Genomic DNA, 16,063 nt, shown 5'->3' on the forward strand with positions numbered 1-16,063 from the left:
GTTTTAAGTTTTTACAAGGAAAAAATATTTTATACATTGATGAATAATTTTAGAAACTTGTGAGTCACTGAATACTTTATGTTTAAAAAATATAAATGAACACGTACAAGCTCATTTGTCATTATGACTTTAATACAGCACATGAAATATGTTAAATCATTTAATTTTAGCTGCAAACTAGATATTATATGTCATAATGAAATATATATATATAGCATCTCAAAGATGAGTTCTCAATTATAACAAATAAATACTTACTGGTGGAAAGTGACTGCATCCACAACTGAGCTAGCTTTTTTAAGAAAACTGAAAAAAATTAATGAAATAAATTAAATGTGTTTATAGTTATTTAAAAATTATATTTGTTTGGTGTATATATACATGTATTGAGTAGAACTCTTATAATCAAAATAATACAGAAGCAGCAAAAACAACCAAAGAAAGAATGAATCTGAAATTCAGAATTAAGCCTCAAAAGTAAGAATCTGGAACTGATTAGTAAGATGCATGCTAACAGCATACTTTTACAGGCCTTGAAAGAACATCTAAGGAATGTCAACAAAGGATGAATGTAAAAAGATGAAATAGTTGGAATACAATACATCAATGGAAGAACATAAAACTATCCTTGGATTGGCATTTATCACACACGTATTGAAAAACAAAAAATTAAAAAATACAAAATTACAAACTGATTATATTAATGTATCATTAAAACAGGATAAGAGAATTATTGCACATGATTATCATTTAAAACCTATATATATCTATATATATTCATTATTAATAATTTATTTATTGTGCACTCTTGATGTTAAACAATGGCTAATTTGTTGTTATAAGTACATGGCAGACAGGTTACAATTGCAATGATACGTCTATATCTACCCAAAGAGTTAGATTTACACATGCTCCAGCTAGGCCTAACATTAGTATATTTATATTAATATAGCCAGTGTTTCCTAATCCTTTTCTCTTCTTGAACCCCTTGAGTATTAAGTTTTTGCAGTGAATTTCTTTTAAGCTGTAACAAAGTTTATAAAATAACTTCTGAAGATGTTGAATTTGTTGAAAATAAAATGTTTTTGTAATATATAGTATGTAACACATTTACAACTTCTGAATCTCTGATATATATTGTCATCAGTTTGAAATACAATTCTTGAATCACAATAAAAAATTTGAAAACAAAATAATTTAATTAAAACCAATGAGACTTCTAAGCTTATTTTGAATAATGCAGTGCTTTCAACTTTGGCTCAACAGAAGAGAGATATAGTTTTAAATCTTGCTCTGCATTAAGCTATTTTCTTCCATAAAGATTTTAATAAATTAGAAGGATATCAAAATATTGTTAAAAACTGTAGAATCAGGAAAATTAAAACAATGCTATTACCAAATTATTTTTGTGAACCCACAGAATTACCTTTCAAACCTGTTGGGGTTCGCAAACCACAGGTTAGGAAATGTTGGTATAGACTATATAGACATAGTAAAAACTGTAATATTAGGTCAGATCTATTAGATCTACTATCCCTACCATTAGTAGCATGTCCAAACAAAATTAACAAATAAAACCAACAGGCCTCAGACCCAGATGAACCTGCATGAAAACTGTAGTGCTAGGAGTGCACTTTATGTCAAAAACGTTTTTAAAGTGGTCATTCACTACTGCTATTACTACTGATAGCATATACCACTGAATATCACTCAGATGAAGCAATACACTGGCATAACCATAATTTTCATCACATTGTTCAGCGTTTTTGAAGCTCACATTACAATAAATCCTGTCCTCAAAGAGAAGGATTAGAAATATTCCTGCAAAAATGCTGTTAATTACTGGTGATGCAATTGGTACTAGACCTCATCAGCATAATTCTAGTTACAATATCCATCTTGTCAAAGCTTATTACTCTAACTTTGTTAGTCTTTAATATACAGTCTAGAAATTGTATATACTACTTCATGTTCTACAGTGTGTGCAGTATATGATATTTTAGTTTCTCAATTCATTAGATCTACTGCCAATAAAATAGTGACAAAAATTAAATCCACATGACAGGCCTAATGCTTTCAGTGAAAATTATGATGTACTCATTCAAATGAATGACAGCAAATATGTCAAGTACATAGCAAATGATACATTCTCCATGGAACAGATAGTTCTGTTAATTAAATGTTACAACTGATAGCATGACTCTTGGTATTTCATGATTATTTATTATGTTTTTTACCATTTATTTCATGAAATAATAGAAAGTTGAATTTCTAACACAAATATTAATTCACTCAGTTGTAAAACAGTTCAACTGAGACAGTTTAACCTGTAAAAATTTTATCAACTTGACTTTGACCTTTATAAATTTTAACTGAAGATAGCTCAAGTGATTATGGGGACTATTTCAAATAACACTTAACAAAACTAAGGTATGTATCTGATAAATTATGGGAGACAAATTTGGAGTGAAAGTTGACTAAGTGCCCATTTATGTGAAATTAAATAAAAATCTATCTAGAAGTAAAAATACCAATGGCTGATAAAAACTAAAAATACATTCATGTTGGATAGTGTCACCATTGCTAATGACACTATCCAACATCAGGGGTAAATCTGTATAAAATGCATCTAAAATGGTGCTGTCACTGAAGTTTGTAACAGTGGTGCAAAAGTGTGGGCAATTGTGGATCAGTCCTACATGAAAGAAAATAAAGAAACCATGATTGACCAATGCATAGCTTAGGCAAAACAACTTCCTCTGTCAATCCTTATAGAAACTAGATGCCCCAAAACAACAGCATCTTGTTATAAATTTAATCATCTCAAGTTGATTGTCAAATATTGCAAAGCTTGGCCTTGATCACAACACCATAGTCCATATAGAGAATGGTTTGAAAGATGTTATTTTCAGTAAGAGAACATGTTACTTTCAATGGGGAGGATTTGCCTTCCTCAGATGGCTGATAGAAAGGTCAAGGTGAGGTACAAACAAGCCATGGTGGGATGGGCTGACCATAAGACCCAGCAATATCATCCAATGACACACCCAACTGAGATAGTTGTGTCTAAATACAAAGACCAAAAGGAGGAATACAGAACACCCATTCCAAAAGAATACAACCTACCAAGGAAGGAAGACAATTTTCAATAAAAAGAGACAGGAGAGTAACAGGAATCAATCAAGGCTTTAAAGTCATCCAAATTAGAATGAAAACCTGTATTAAAGAGGCAATTTTAATTTAGGTGCAGAAGAACTACAGAGAAAATACTTCTGTTTGTGATGATGATGTTTTTCTTTAGTGGAATGAGATATGTCGATCTCCACAGAACCTGTCTGAGGTTGATTGAGCAGGTCTCTGTTGGAATAAGAAGACTCCAGTGACTGAAAGTGTGGTTTAATAATATTTCTACACCTTCAGACCAAAGAAGATGGACCCAAACAGTCACTGGAAGCAATGGTAGGGACAGAGACAGGCCAAAGAAGATGGACCCAAACAGTCACTGGAAGCAATGGTAGGGACAGAGACAGGAGAAGACATATACTTGTCAACTCGTGCCAATGTGGAGCACAAAATATTTTTCACATGGTGTGAGAAAGACTGATAGAGACATGGAAAGATCAGTCCATACTTCCACAGCAGCAGCAGAAAAGATAGAAACAGAACTTGTCCAAGATGGAACAGGGGACAACAACTTCTGAGCCTTAAGGAAGAAATGTCATTTACATTAAGTAAAAGTTGTACCTCTTTTTCTTTCACCCACTTAGTATCGAAAGTAAGAGGGGGTGGGTGGGTTCGTGTTTTATGGTGCAAAGCAACTAGGCTATCTGTGCCAAATGTCTGGTAAAAAGTTAAAAGTAAAGTAAAAGTACTAAAATTCATAAAAAGGAATCAAGGTAAAACAAAACAAAGTTGAATTTTTGAATTAAAACTTAAACAGCATGAAATCCAATTTTTATATCTAGTGCACAGCAGTGAGAGAAATTACAATAATATTAGTTTTAAAGGGCATTCTGTAGCATAAGTTAAATGGTCCTAACTCACCAGGATGACTAACAGGTACTACAAACATCAACGTTAGTCACCTTAAGTTGGCCTTTCCAGTCCTGGTGTCGAGTTATTTGACATTACGGTCATTTTCTAACTTCATATCAAACTAGTTGTACTTCAAAAAGGAATCATAAAAAAAATGTTTATTTTATTAATTAAAAACTTAAATAGTGTTAAAAAGGTCAATGGCCTTTAAAAAACTAAAAACATAAGTAAGGTGGACAGTGTCATCAGCAATGACACTGTCCAACGTTAAGGGTATACATTGGGACAAAACGTCTAAAATGGTACTATTGTTGAGAGTTGTAACAATGGCAAGACAGTAAAAAGTGGCTTACTGTGACCCGAGTGTTACACAGACAACACATTAGTGCATCAGTCCCAGATAAAAGAAAATGATGAGTTAAAAAACTGTGACCAATGAGTAGTCTACTTAGGACAATTTCTTTCCGATTCTTATGGAAACAAGATGCCCAAAGTCCAATAAAGATCTTTAATTGGAAAAGCTTGTTTTCATGTTGTTCACTCCAAAACAACTGCCAACTGGCACAGAGCTGAGTCTTGAATACAGGACCAGGGTCCATGTACGGAACAGACACAGCAGTGATAGTGCCAGAGCAGACAGACTTAGCTGTGATGTTGGCGAGCTCATTCCTGCGAATAACAACATGGCCTGATATCCAGAAGAACTGGATAGAAGTAAATGTTAAAGAAAAATGGGCCAACCAGTTTTGAATATCAGCAAGAATAGGGTGAGAACTGACGTAAAGTGATTCCAGGGCTAACAGAGAGCTAAGTGAATCGATATAAATAGTATAGTTTTTATACTGCATAGCTTCTATGTGATCCAGGGCAAAAAAATTGCCTACAATTTGGCAGTGAACACAGAAATTGTAGAGGGGATTCTGTATGCAACAACCAAATCACAGCAAACAATGGCAAAGCCCACAGAGTCATCTGGTTTTGATGGGAATGGAAGGATAGTTTGAAAGATGTTTGACAAATACAAGGCAATACTTCCAATCAGGAGTATCTGTCTTCTTCAGATGACTCAAAGAAAGGTCACATTTGGGGATAACAATTAGCCATGGTGGGATGAGCTGATCTGTGAATGCTGCTATATCATCCAAAAATAGACCCAATTCATCTAACTGCACAAAAGAACAGTGACAGACCATCTATTACAAAAAATGAGGCCCACTGGGGAAGAAAAACACAACCCTATGTAAGATGCTGTGGTAAAGATCAAAGTTTTGAAGCATACCTTGAAGACAGTTGCAAACAACAAAGATGTGGAGGGGATTTATGGGGCTCTGTGTACAAAATTGAACTTGTGAAGTGTGGAAGGCCCCTGTGCAGAGCCAAAGCCCCTGATGATGAACAGGGTCCAACATTTTCAAGGCTGAAGTCCTGGCAGAACCATAGACCAGAGTCCCATAGTCTAGTTTTGATTGTATACGGCACAATAGATTTTTAGCATGGAATATTGATCCACCCTCCAAGAGATGGAAGAGAGGACACGGAGGATATTCAGTGCCCTTGTACAATTGATACATAGCTGTTTGATGTGTGGAATAAAGGTCAGCTTATGGTCAAATATAAATCCCAATAACTTTGCCTCAGGGACTACTGAAAGCACAATTTCACCAATACAGGGTTCAGGATCAGGGTGATGGCAAAAGTGCATGTAAACAATTTTAGAGAGATAAAGGTTGAAACCGTTTGCTGTGGCCCATGCCAGTAAATGATTGAGGGCAGTCTATAGCTGCTGCTCAATATACCTCATGTTTGATAACTGACACCAGATGTGGAAGTTATCAATAAAGAGACCATTTCCAACTTTAAGGGGTAGTTGTCCACTGATGCCACTAATCTTTGTAATGAAAAGTGTGACACTCAAGACACAGCCCTGAGGGGCTCTAGTTTCTGTGGGAAAAAAAATGGGAAAATGTCAAACCCACACAGACCTGGAATTGCCAATTCATTAAAAAATGTTTAATACAAATTGGTAAATTGCCATGCAACCCATATGAGTGGAGATCTCACAGCATACCATACCTCCATGTTGTATAATACATTTTCTCAAGGTCACAAATTACAGAAAGGAGATGTATTGTATGAGAAAAGCTTCCCTGATTGATGTTTGAAGTTGAATCAGGTGGTCCATGGTGGAGCATTGTCTTCAAAACCCACATTGAGTGGGTGAAATGAGGTTGTTTGATTTGAGGAACCAAACAAGACAAGCATTAACTATCCTCTCTAAGATCTTACAGAGACAGCTCATCAAAGCAATTGGACAGTAGTTCAAAGGAATCTTGGGATCATTCCCTCGCTTAGAGAAAGGTAGGGCAATAGCCTGGTGCCAGGCATCAGGAAAAACATTCTCCTGCCAGATCCATTTAAAAACAATAAGAAAAATAGCAAGAGAAGCAGGAGATAGATGGCACACCATCTCGTATTGAACATCATCAGGTCTGACTGATGTACTGCCAGACCAAGAGTACATTCAAGTTCCACCAGTGTAAGGAAGTAATTATAGTCATAGAGACAATCAGCCTGAAAGGAAAGAGGTGATTATTCTGCCCGTGTTTTCATGGCTTAGGAGATGGTGAATGAAGCAGAAGTGCTAGATGCACAAGAAAAGCTTTTGCTAAGAGTATTGGCAATGATCTGGTATCAGCAACTTCTTGGCCATTAGAGAACAAGACCAAAAGGAGACAGAAGGATACTGGCCACTAAACTTTCGAATTTTGTCCCACATGACTTTGGAACTGGTGTTAGAAGATATGCTGGTTGCGAATTTAATCCAAGATTCCTTCTGGCTTTGATGTCTTACCCACCAAGTATGTGCATGGGCCTACTGGAAAGCAATGTGGTTTGAGAGTGTAGTATATCTACAGAAAGTATCCCAGGCCTGTTTTTGAGCCTTCTGTGCCATATAGCAGGCAGGATTCCACCAAGGACAAGAATACTGTGAGAAACGTGTTAAGGTTTTAGGAATATACTGAGTAGCTGCCTGGGCAATACAGTCAGTTACTGCTGCCACACAGTCATCTATCGATGGCTAACACACAATGGTAAGATCAAGTTCTGAGAGAGTGGTGAAAGAAGGTCTGTTAGCCTGGTCCAACTTCCATCGAGGCATGCAGGTCGGATAGCATAGACCACAGTCAGTCTCTCTCAAATTACAGGAAAATGATCACTGTCCCATGGATTAACATTGACTCTGCAAGAAAAGTAAGTGAAAAGTGAAGGAGAGCAGATAGACAAATTTATAGTAGTAAAAGACTGACTACGTACATGAAAGTAAGTATAAGAACCAATATTGAAGAGAGTCAGGTTGTGGTCCAAGAGCATATGCTCTATAGCATGACCCTACCCATTAATACTAGCACCACCCCAAAGGGGATTATGTCCATTAAAAACCCCAGTAGTAAAAAGGAGGATGATAACTGCTCAATGAGGGCATCAAGGTCTGAATGATTATAGATCTCTTCAGGAAGCAGGTAGAGAGAACAAATAGCAATGGTACAAACCAAGGAAACATGGATGGCTACAGCCTCCAAAAGTGTATCAAGTGACAAGGACAGGGTGGGCACATGCTGATCAACCAGCAATGCCACCCAACCATGCACTTCTCCATCACATGACCCATCATTTATATACAAGGAAAATTGCTGAAGGGTGACTGTATCATGAGGTTTCAGAAATGTTTCCTATAAGGAAAGTCACATGGGATGGTAAGAATCAATTAAATCCTTAATGTCATCTAAATTTGATTGAAAACCTCAACAGTTTCACTGAATCAGAGTGTCCATTGTTATTTATATGGAGGAGAAATGTGGATGGGAGATTTGCTTGCAACCTCATTTTTTTCTTTATTGGATGAAGATCTATTAACCTCCATGGATCCTCTCCTGGATCAGGTAGGCAGGTCTCTGTCTGTGGACAAAGATTCCAGTGACAGAGGGCATGAATGAATGGTCAATTTACTTTTTTGGGCTGCAGAAGAGGATGGATCTGAGGAAACATTTAAACCTGAAGGAAGTGAAACTTGGCAGTCACTGAACGGAGTGGTAGGGGCAAAGATGAAAGTGGACATACATGCATCAACTTTTTTTAATTACAGATGGCACAAGATTATTAAGATGTTTTGTAAATGACTTTGTTGGAGGCACAGAAATATCTGTCTGCACTCCACTGTGGTAGTGGAATGGAGTGCAGCAGCATATGTCTGAGATAGAGCAGATGATATTGTTAATAGTCTTTAAACGTTCACCTCTTTCTCTTCTACCCATTTAGGGCAAGAAATACAGTAAGAGGGGTGTGGGCCATTACAGTTAACACAGTGTGGTTCCAGGTTGCACTTGTAAGTGTCATGGCCACAACGAGCACATACCAAAGAACTACAACATGTTTTTGAGTGACCAAACCACTGGCACTGGAAACATCTGAGAAGGTTAGGAATCTAAGGCTGTACCTTGCAGTTCAGGTAACCTGCTTTGACTGTGGAAGGAGGACTAGGTGATGTAAACGTTAATATAAGAACATTAGTAGGGTCCATAATTCCGTCTTCACAAGTGAAGATTCGATGTACCGTAGTAATTCCTTGGCTGGAGAAACCAATGAGGATTTCTAACTTGGGAATGTTCTTTAAATCCCTCTCAACTATAATTCCTCTGGAAGAATACAAAGTCACATGGGGAGTAATCTCAATGGGTTTTTCCCCATTGGCTTTTGATTTCAAGAGGATATTCTGTGGTGAAGATGTTTCCACCAAAATGTTTCCAAAGCACAACTTCTTTACTGACTTTGGGAAGCCAGCAAGTCTCTCTAATCCCTTCTGAATAAAAAATGGAGACATCTGCTCCAAGGATTTCTCAGATAAGAAACAGAGAATCAGAAATCAAGGAGTAGAATCTGGCTGTAATATTGACTGTACAACAGTCATCCATGGGTTGTCGTTTTCCAATGATTCGTTTTTCAATTCTTTCATTTTTATTTATTTTGTTATAAATAGGGGTATCCATAACAAAGAAGCTACATTTCAGTGCCCACTGACCCCACCCACCATGGAACTCTATGAGTGGATGCTCTACAGTGCCAAACAAGGACACTGCAACAATGCCAGGGTTTTGTGAGCACTGTACCAAAACAATGTCCACAACACCTGCTGAGAACATCCAACACTGGTACTTGGTTGACCCTAGCCCAACTGGACTAACCGACAGACCCTAGGGGAGGCCACCCCATGGCTGCTTGTTTACAGGAATTTGAAGCCAAAGTGGTGTGTTAGGGTTGGACCCCTCAACTACCAGGATCAAGGATCACCACACACGACAAACATGTGAGTGGATGTTTAGATCCCAGAGGAGGTAAACAGAAAGAACAGAACCTTCCCTGATAGGTCCCCTCTCCACACCGAGGGGAAAAAGGAGTGGAAACCATCACAATTTATATATTGAGGGTCCAGTGAACATTCACAGATGTCATGATCTTTGCCACCACAATGGGCACATGAAGAAGCCTTTGAATGTCCAAACTGCTGACACTGGAAACATCCAGGAGTGTTAGGAAAATAAGGCAGTACGTTACAGTTAAAAAATCCTGTCTTGACAATGGTAGGCAGATGTGGAGATGAAAACATCAATACAAAAACATTAGTAGGCAGCATATTTCATTTTTTAAAAATAGAGATACACTGCACAGCAGAAACTCCTTGGCTAGAGAAACCAGCAAAGATCTCTGACTCAGGGGATGTTTTGTAAAATGCTCTCAACAGTCATGCCTCAGGAGGAATACAAAGTAGCATGGGGTTTAATCTCGATAGGTATATGCCCAGTGGCCTTTGAATTCAGGAAGAGTTCACTGGGGCTTGGTGTAGATATTTCCATCAAGATGCCCCCAGAATATAGCTTCTTAGATTACCTTGAAGAGACAGCAAGCCCCTCTAATCCCTTCTGAATACAAAAGGGAGACATTTGCCTTAATAAAGAATTAATGATGAAAAAATCAAGGTATAGGTGCAGAATGGAATGGAGAGTACTATTGAGAGTTTTTCACACATTTTTGTTTTCGTATCAACATGTTTTTGTGGGTGTTTTATTGGTCATTGGGTGCATGATACAAAATAAAGAAACTTCAATGCTCACTGATCCCACCCACTATGGAGTCCTACAAGGAGATGCACTAAAATGCTAAAACAGAGCATTGTAGAGAATGGCAAAATTTCATAGGAACTATACCCAAACACAAGTACCAAAAACAATGTCCACAACATCTATTTAGAATGTCTAACACTGGTAATTGGTTGGTCCTAGCTCAACAGAATCAACTGACTGACCCTGGGTAAGCCACCCCAAGGTTACCTGCCTACAGGAATAAAAGTCCAAATGATGAATTAAAGTGTCATTGACATAAACTCCCATCAATAACACCTCTCAACCACAAAGGTTCTCTCCTTTTCACAGGATACCATGCATGTGAGTGAATGTTCAGATCCCAGAGGAGGTAAACAGAAGACATAGCATCTTCCCTGAGAAGGCCCTCTTCCCACATACAGGAATTCACCTTGAGAGAACATGAGAAGAAATACATCAGTTGTGTGAACTTGTACCCCTACGTGGTCATGGATGAAATTTCCAGAAAAACAAATATGAAAGTACAAGGTCAATTAGATATTAGTATAGCTTCTACAAGTGTAGGTGTTTGTTTATATAAACATTTTGTACTGCAGTTAGATCTTACAGGGCTCTACATAGATAGGTGCAGAAATCAATCAGATGAGATGTTTTTCTATACTTCTTCCTCCTGTTAGGCTACCAGCAGGCTTCAAGCTTTTTGTTAACACTTGCTCACATTCATGACCACCTGCAGTTTCTGAAAAAAAGCATGTGAAATCCTTCTTCAAACTTTTTCTGCATTGATGGATGTTGCTTGATGAGGTCATTCATATGCTATAGGTAAAGCATGACTGATTTAGTGCAGCTGTCATGACCAACTGCTGCAAAATATGGTACCATTTATGAAACATAAATAAGAAATAACATCCAGTTGCCAGTTCACTCCACTTCAAAAAATGTTGGAGAATGTTAACCATGTTGTACCACTGTGCCAACAGCTTTGCAATCTTATGTTCTATTAATCCTATTGAGACAGGTTGGAGTTGAAGGGCATGTCATTATGTTTTTAGACTCGCACTCAAAACTTTATTGATTTAACTACTATTTTATGAATGTATGTCAATAAACTTATTAAATTGTAGATTTTAACTGCTATTTTAATATTATACATTATTCAATTTTTAGTTTGAAGGTAAATATATAAAAAAGGGCTAAATACTGATTTTTTTGTGTATCATACTGGTGTGCCATTCTCTGCATTTGGTCAGATTACATTAAATGACACCCACAATACATCTATAGTTTCACATGAATTATAGCTTCAAATTTCCAATACCTATGTTTTCTATTTGATATCATTACATTTATCAAATCCACCATACTGGCTTTGTACATTACATCATTATTTGAGAAGAATTGTTTATCTATGCCTGTCGTATTATACCTACAAGTTTCTTTCCAGTAAGAAGTTCTACACTTCCTCTATGTATTTTATTAGTCTTTCTAACTAATTTAAGAGAGAAAAGTTCTTATATCAATGGAGAGTTTGAAGTATTATGATCAACACTATTTCCAAACAGAAATTTACTTCTGTAGATCCAAATACAGCAGAGTTAGAAAGCCTGATAAATTATAATAGATTCATGTAGTATCAGTATAGTCATTTATAATTTTTTTGTAATCAAAAATGCATATATAAAGACTACAAAAACTTTTTTTGTCATCCTCATGTCAATTTGGACAAGGCTGATTACAAGGGTTAGCATGTACAGCTTACTAGTGCAAAATAAACTTCAAAACATAGTAAGTAGTGGGGAACATTGTTTTCCACTACTTGTTTTTATTAAGTATTGTATATTTTAAGAAAAATTTAAATATTTAGTTGTAAATATTAATAATGCATGGTGACTGCAACTTCAATATATATAACAAAATATTTGAAACTATGCATTTACTGGTTACTATGTAAGTATGGTAAAAGGAAACAGGATGTTATTAAGCACTTTCAGTCCTATATTACCACTAAATCCAAACCATCCAAATGTTTTGGAATAGATACTACTTTTTACAGAGACATATTATGAATATTTTCTCTCAATTCTTGTTACAACTACTGCATTCTAAGGATGGCTGCTATGGGTATTAAAACTTTAATTAAAACAAAGTTTCTAACTCTTTTTGTTAGCATGGAGATGACCTCAGAAGGTCGAAACGTTGTTCCGTATTTTATTTTACTTAAGTTTTAATACTCATACCAGTCATCTTTAGAATACATTTTTACTTCAAGTGGGTTTCTCTACATCACAATGTTACAAAAACTGCTGTACATAAACAAGCTGATAAAAACTACCCCTCTGTGTTTTCAGAGCCAAGATTCAGTTACACTCTGTAGGTAATGTCCACTTACTGACCAACATTCAAATACTACCAATTTTATTGGATCATCCCAGACCTTCAACAAATGCATAGCATAAGCATTTAGGAAAGTTCTGGGAATTGACACTATTAATATCAAATAAGCTTTTACAGTGCAAAGTACTCAAAGTACAGTAACACCTAAATAGGAACAGTGAATCATTGTTTCATACTCAACACATTTCTACAGCAGAATAACCATAAGAAATAAGTGTAAAAGGAGTAAAAGAAACATTCAGGAGATTTACTTTGGAACTTTTCTGTCTGTACTTAAAAGGCCATCTACTAGCAATAAAATAACTATAGAAAATAAGCGAAAAAAGGAGTGAAGTGTAAACTCTGACCATAAGTACTTTGAAATTTTGTAATCAATACTAATAATATTATACATTTTGTTTTGCAGTTGCAACATTTATTTTCATTATACTTTAATTACTTACCTACGACCTAGAAAATCAAATACTATAGTAAATAAAATAACAGATAAAATACAAAGCTTTATTACAAATGAAAATGTGTGATATTTAATTGCAAGGTTTTCTTAGTTTTCATTTGTTTCACTATTTATTATTGTACAAGTAACTGAAATGTAAAAAAACAGAAACTTATTAGTTAGCATAAGAAAGAAAAATAATAAAAATTTATATGGGGTATACTCACAAGCAGTTTCACGATTACGCTATTCGATACAGTTTTGTGAGCCACAAGTGCCATATGATTTAACTTGTGTTTGCATATTTTAAGTTAAACATAGTTCAAAGATCAATGAAACAAAAAAATATATGTACACTGCTACAAGATTTAGGATATTTAGAATAAATATTTGTGATTTCCTGTTACAGTTTACAATTATTTTAGAACAATAAAGAAATGAATTTAGATTACATAATTTCTATGATGGATACAAGGTTGGTCAAATCAACCAACACCACACAGTACTAATATTGATAAAATACCAAAGTATAGTTTTATTCAAAAAACATATGATGATTATTTAGAAAGATATAGAAATTATCAAAATGAAATTTCACAATTTTCAGATACTGAGAAGTATTTTTAATCTTCAAATCAAAATTACTTTTCACATAGGATAGTCAAAATTTTGAAATATAAAATTCATGAGCAAATCTTAATACTTAATTTAGAAACCTGATACTTTGTATATGGAAGCCTTGCAAAATTATTAAATTAAAATGTAGTATAATTTCTTTCATGGTTATGAGCTGAGTAGATCACATCCACACTGTACCTGCAGAGTTAAAGCCTCCATCTCAGACAATAAAGCACTTTGGATCTGCTGCTGGAATTGACATGTGTTGCTTATGTAGTTGAACAGGTAGTGGCAATGTCAGAAGAAGTGTGGATCCATCTTTTTAATACTGCTTGTCTAAACACAATCTCTGTATCACTTGTTTTTGATAAGCTTATTCCAGACTTTGATTCAGAAATTTGCCAGAAGGAGGAACATTAACAAGTGGAGGTAGAGGTGGCATCATCCTCTTGAAGAGGATGTATCACTCATTTGCAGCAGTTTATTTGATATAAGGTAAATCTATACCTTTTCTGAACAGTACTTTTCATGCCAATACATAGAAAGTACATGCCAGTTCCAGCAGTTACATTAAGTCAGGCTCTGCCATGATGTGGCTACTGTAACTAAGGAAATATATTACTGTGTAGAATCCACCAAGACATACCATTATGTTCTTCAGTTCACTTCCTCTAGGTTCAGGCAGTAAAAATGTATTGTACCTCTTGGCATGTGGGTAGAGTCACTAGGATTCATGTTAATCCTGGGTCAGAACATAACTTATGATTGACCCAGATAATTTCCTTGGTGAAGAAACTGTATAATCTCTGGCCATGAAGAGCAAGGCCTACATAAATACAGACTCACATTCCAGAGTTTCTAAATACAATGTAGAATCTCCAATGTCTTTGAAAATCACGTTCTTGCATTTTATTTTATTTAACCCTTTGAGCATTGTTTCAAGGAAATACCTGCTTTTTTTAAGAAAGTTCTTGCATGTATGTTGTATTAGAAAATTTGTTAATTCCTGGACAAACCCTATTATGAATCACTATCATGGTTAATGATAGGTTACGGCTTATTAATTAACTTTCTTGAGATAAGAAGATCAAGAAACAATCATATTGAATACTGCAATATTATCTAGGGAACTGATAAGTTAAAACCTTCATGATTACTTTATGCTATATTCTGAAAACAATAGAAAACAAATTTAAGATTCAGAAAAGATAAAATATCTTCCAATTAAAAAAAATTACTTTTCTAACAGAGTGTTGAACTTATAAAATTAATTATCTTTAAAATTACAAGTTTTATGCTTTTTTAATTCTGAAATTTCCTTAAATTGTTTCTCCACTTTGAAATTCATTCATTATTCACAAAGCAAAAAAATGTAAGGTTTTTCATTAGCAAATGTGTGCACTAAATATAAATTAAACCATATTACTAGTTTCTTGAAATATGTAGTTTTCCTACATTTTAAAAACAACCTGTTCTTTGCATACATCACAAACCACAAATTCTAAACCATTTATTCTTTTGTCTGCTTGTTATCACATTTACTAGTTATCACACATTATATTGCAGTTTAAATAAAGAATATATCTAAACAAAAATAAAAACTGATTGTGAATTGAATAATAAGCAAACTACTGTAATCAGCAAGAATAAGTAATAGAAAAATTATAAATACATACACCTTAAGAAACTGGCGTGAGGAGCGATGTGATGGTTGTGTAACATCAGGTCCTACAAGTAAACTTGAGTTGGTGACGATGAAGGAGTTCAAAATTTGGCGAAGTGTCAAGAAATCTTTTCCAAGTTGATTGCCACGTAATCGATGGTGAGCATTGAGTTCTGTGTAAAAATAAATTATTCTGTAAACAAAACAGTTCAACATGAAGATAAATTATACTGAATACTCAAATAAGAAAGTTATATAACAGTCACAGCCAACATAAAGTTACAATGAAACAAAATTTTTTAAATTACATTTTGAGATTGGTGTTTCATAGATAGTGTACTGGCACAAACTTACTTAATGGCATTAGTAAATAAACGAATATGGATCAATTTGTGGAACCAGACAACACAACACTAACAACTATCCATCTGTCTGAAAAGATAAAAATAGTTTTATATAGATTAAATTGGAGCATTACCTAATCTATAAGGCAGATAAATCAAACCCAGAAATTGAACTTGTTTTCTCTTACCACATTTTTTTATGGGAACTACTATTTGTGTTTGGCACAATACCTGCTGAAATCTTGACTTGAATTTATCTAGCTCCTCTAGTACATTACAGGAAGTATAATCAGAAATGACCACAGGCGTAAAATTCAGAAAAGTGGATGATATAGAATTTTATGTTTTGCTGTATATATTTTGCTTCTTAAAATTCATTGAATGATAACTTTTAAATGATGTCAAATAATATACTGTT

The 16,063-nt window shown here is 35.0% G+C and overlaps 1 protein-coding gene across 6 annotated transcripts in view; it reads right to left on the reverse strand.

Moving 5' to 3' along the window:
* The window catches only part of LOC143253621 (heparanase), a 99,651-nt gene that overhangs the window by 41,170 nt on the left and 42,418 nt on the right, over positions 1-16,063 (reverse strand). For all 6 annotated transcript variants that reach the window (XM_076507759.1, XM_076507756.1, XM_076507757.1 and 3 more), the window contains 2 exons: positions 15,315-15,474; positions 259-306 (listed from right to left, as the gene is read on the reverse strand). In XM_076507759.1, the coding sequence (XP_076363874.1) occupies positions 259-306; positions 15,315-15,474 (208 nt within the window). The remainder of the gene's footprint in view (positions 1-258; positions 307-15,314; positions 15,475-16,063) is intronic.

Source organism: Tachypleus tridentatus, chromosome 6, assembly GCF_004210375.1.
Source record: "Tachypleus tridentatus isolate NWPU-2018 chromosome 6, ASM421037v1, whole genome shotgun sequence".
Lineage (NCBI taxonomy): Eukaryota > Metazoa > Arthropoda > Merostomata > Xiphosura > Limulidae > Tachypleus > Tachypleus tridentatus.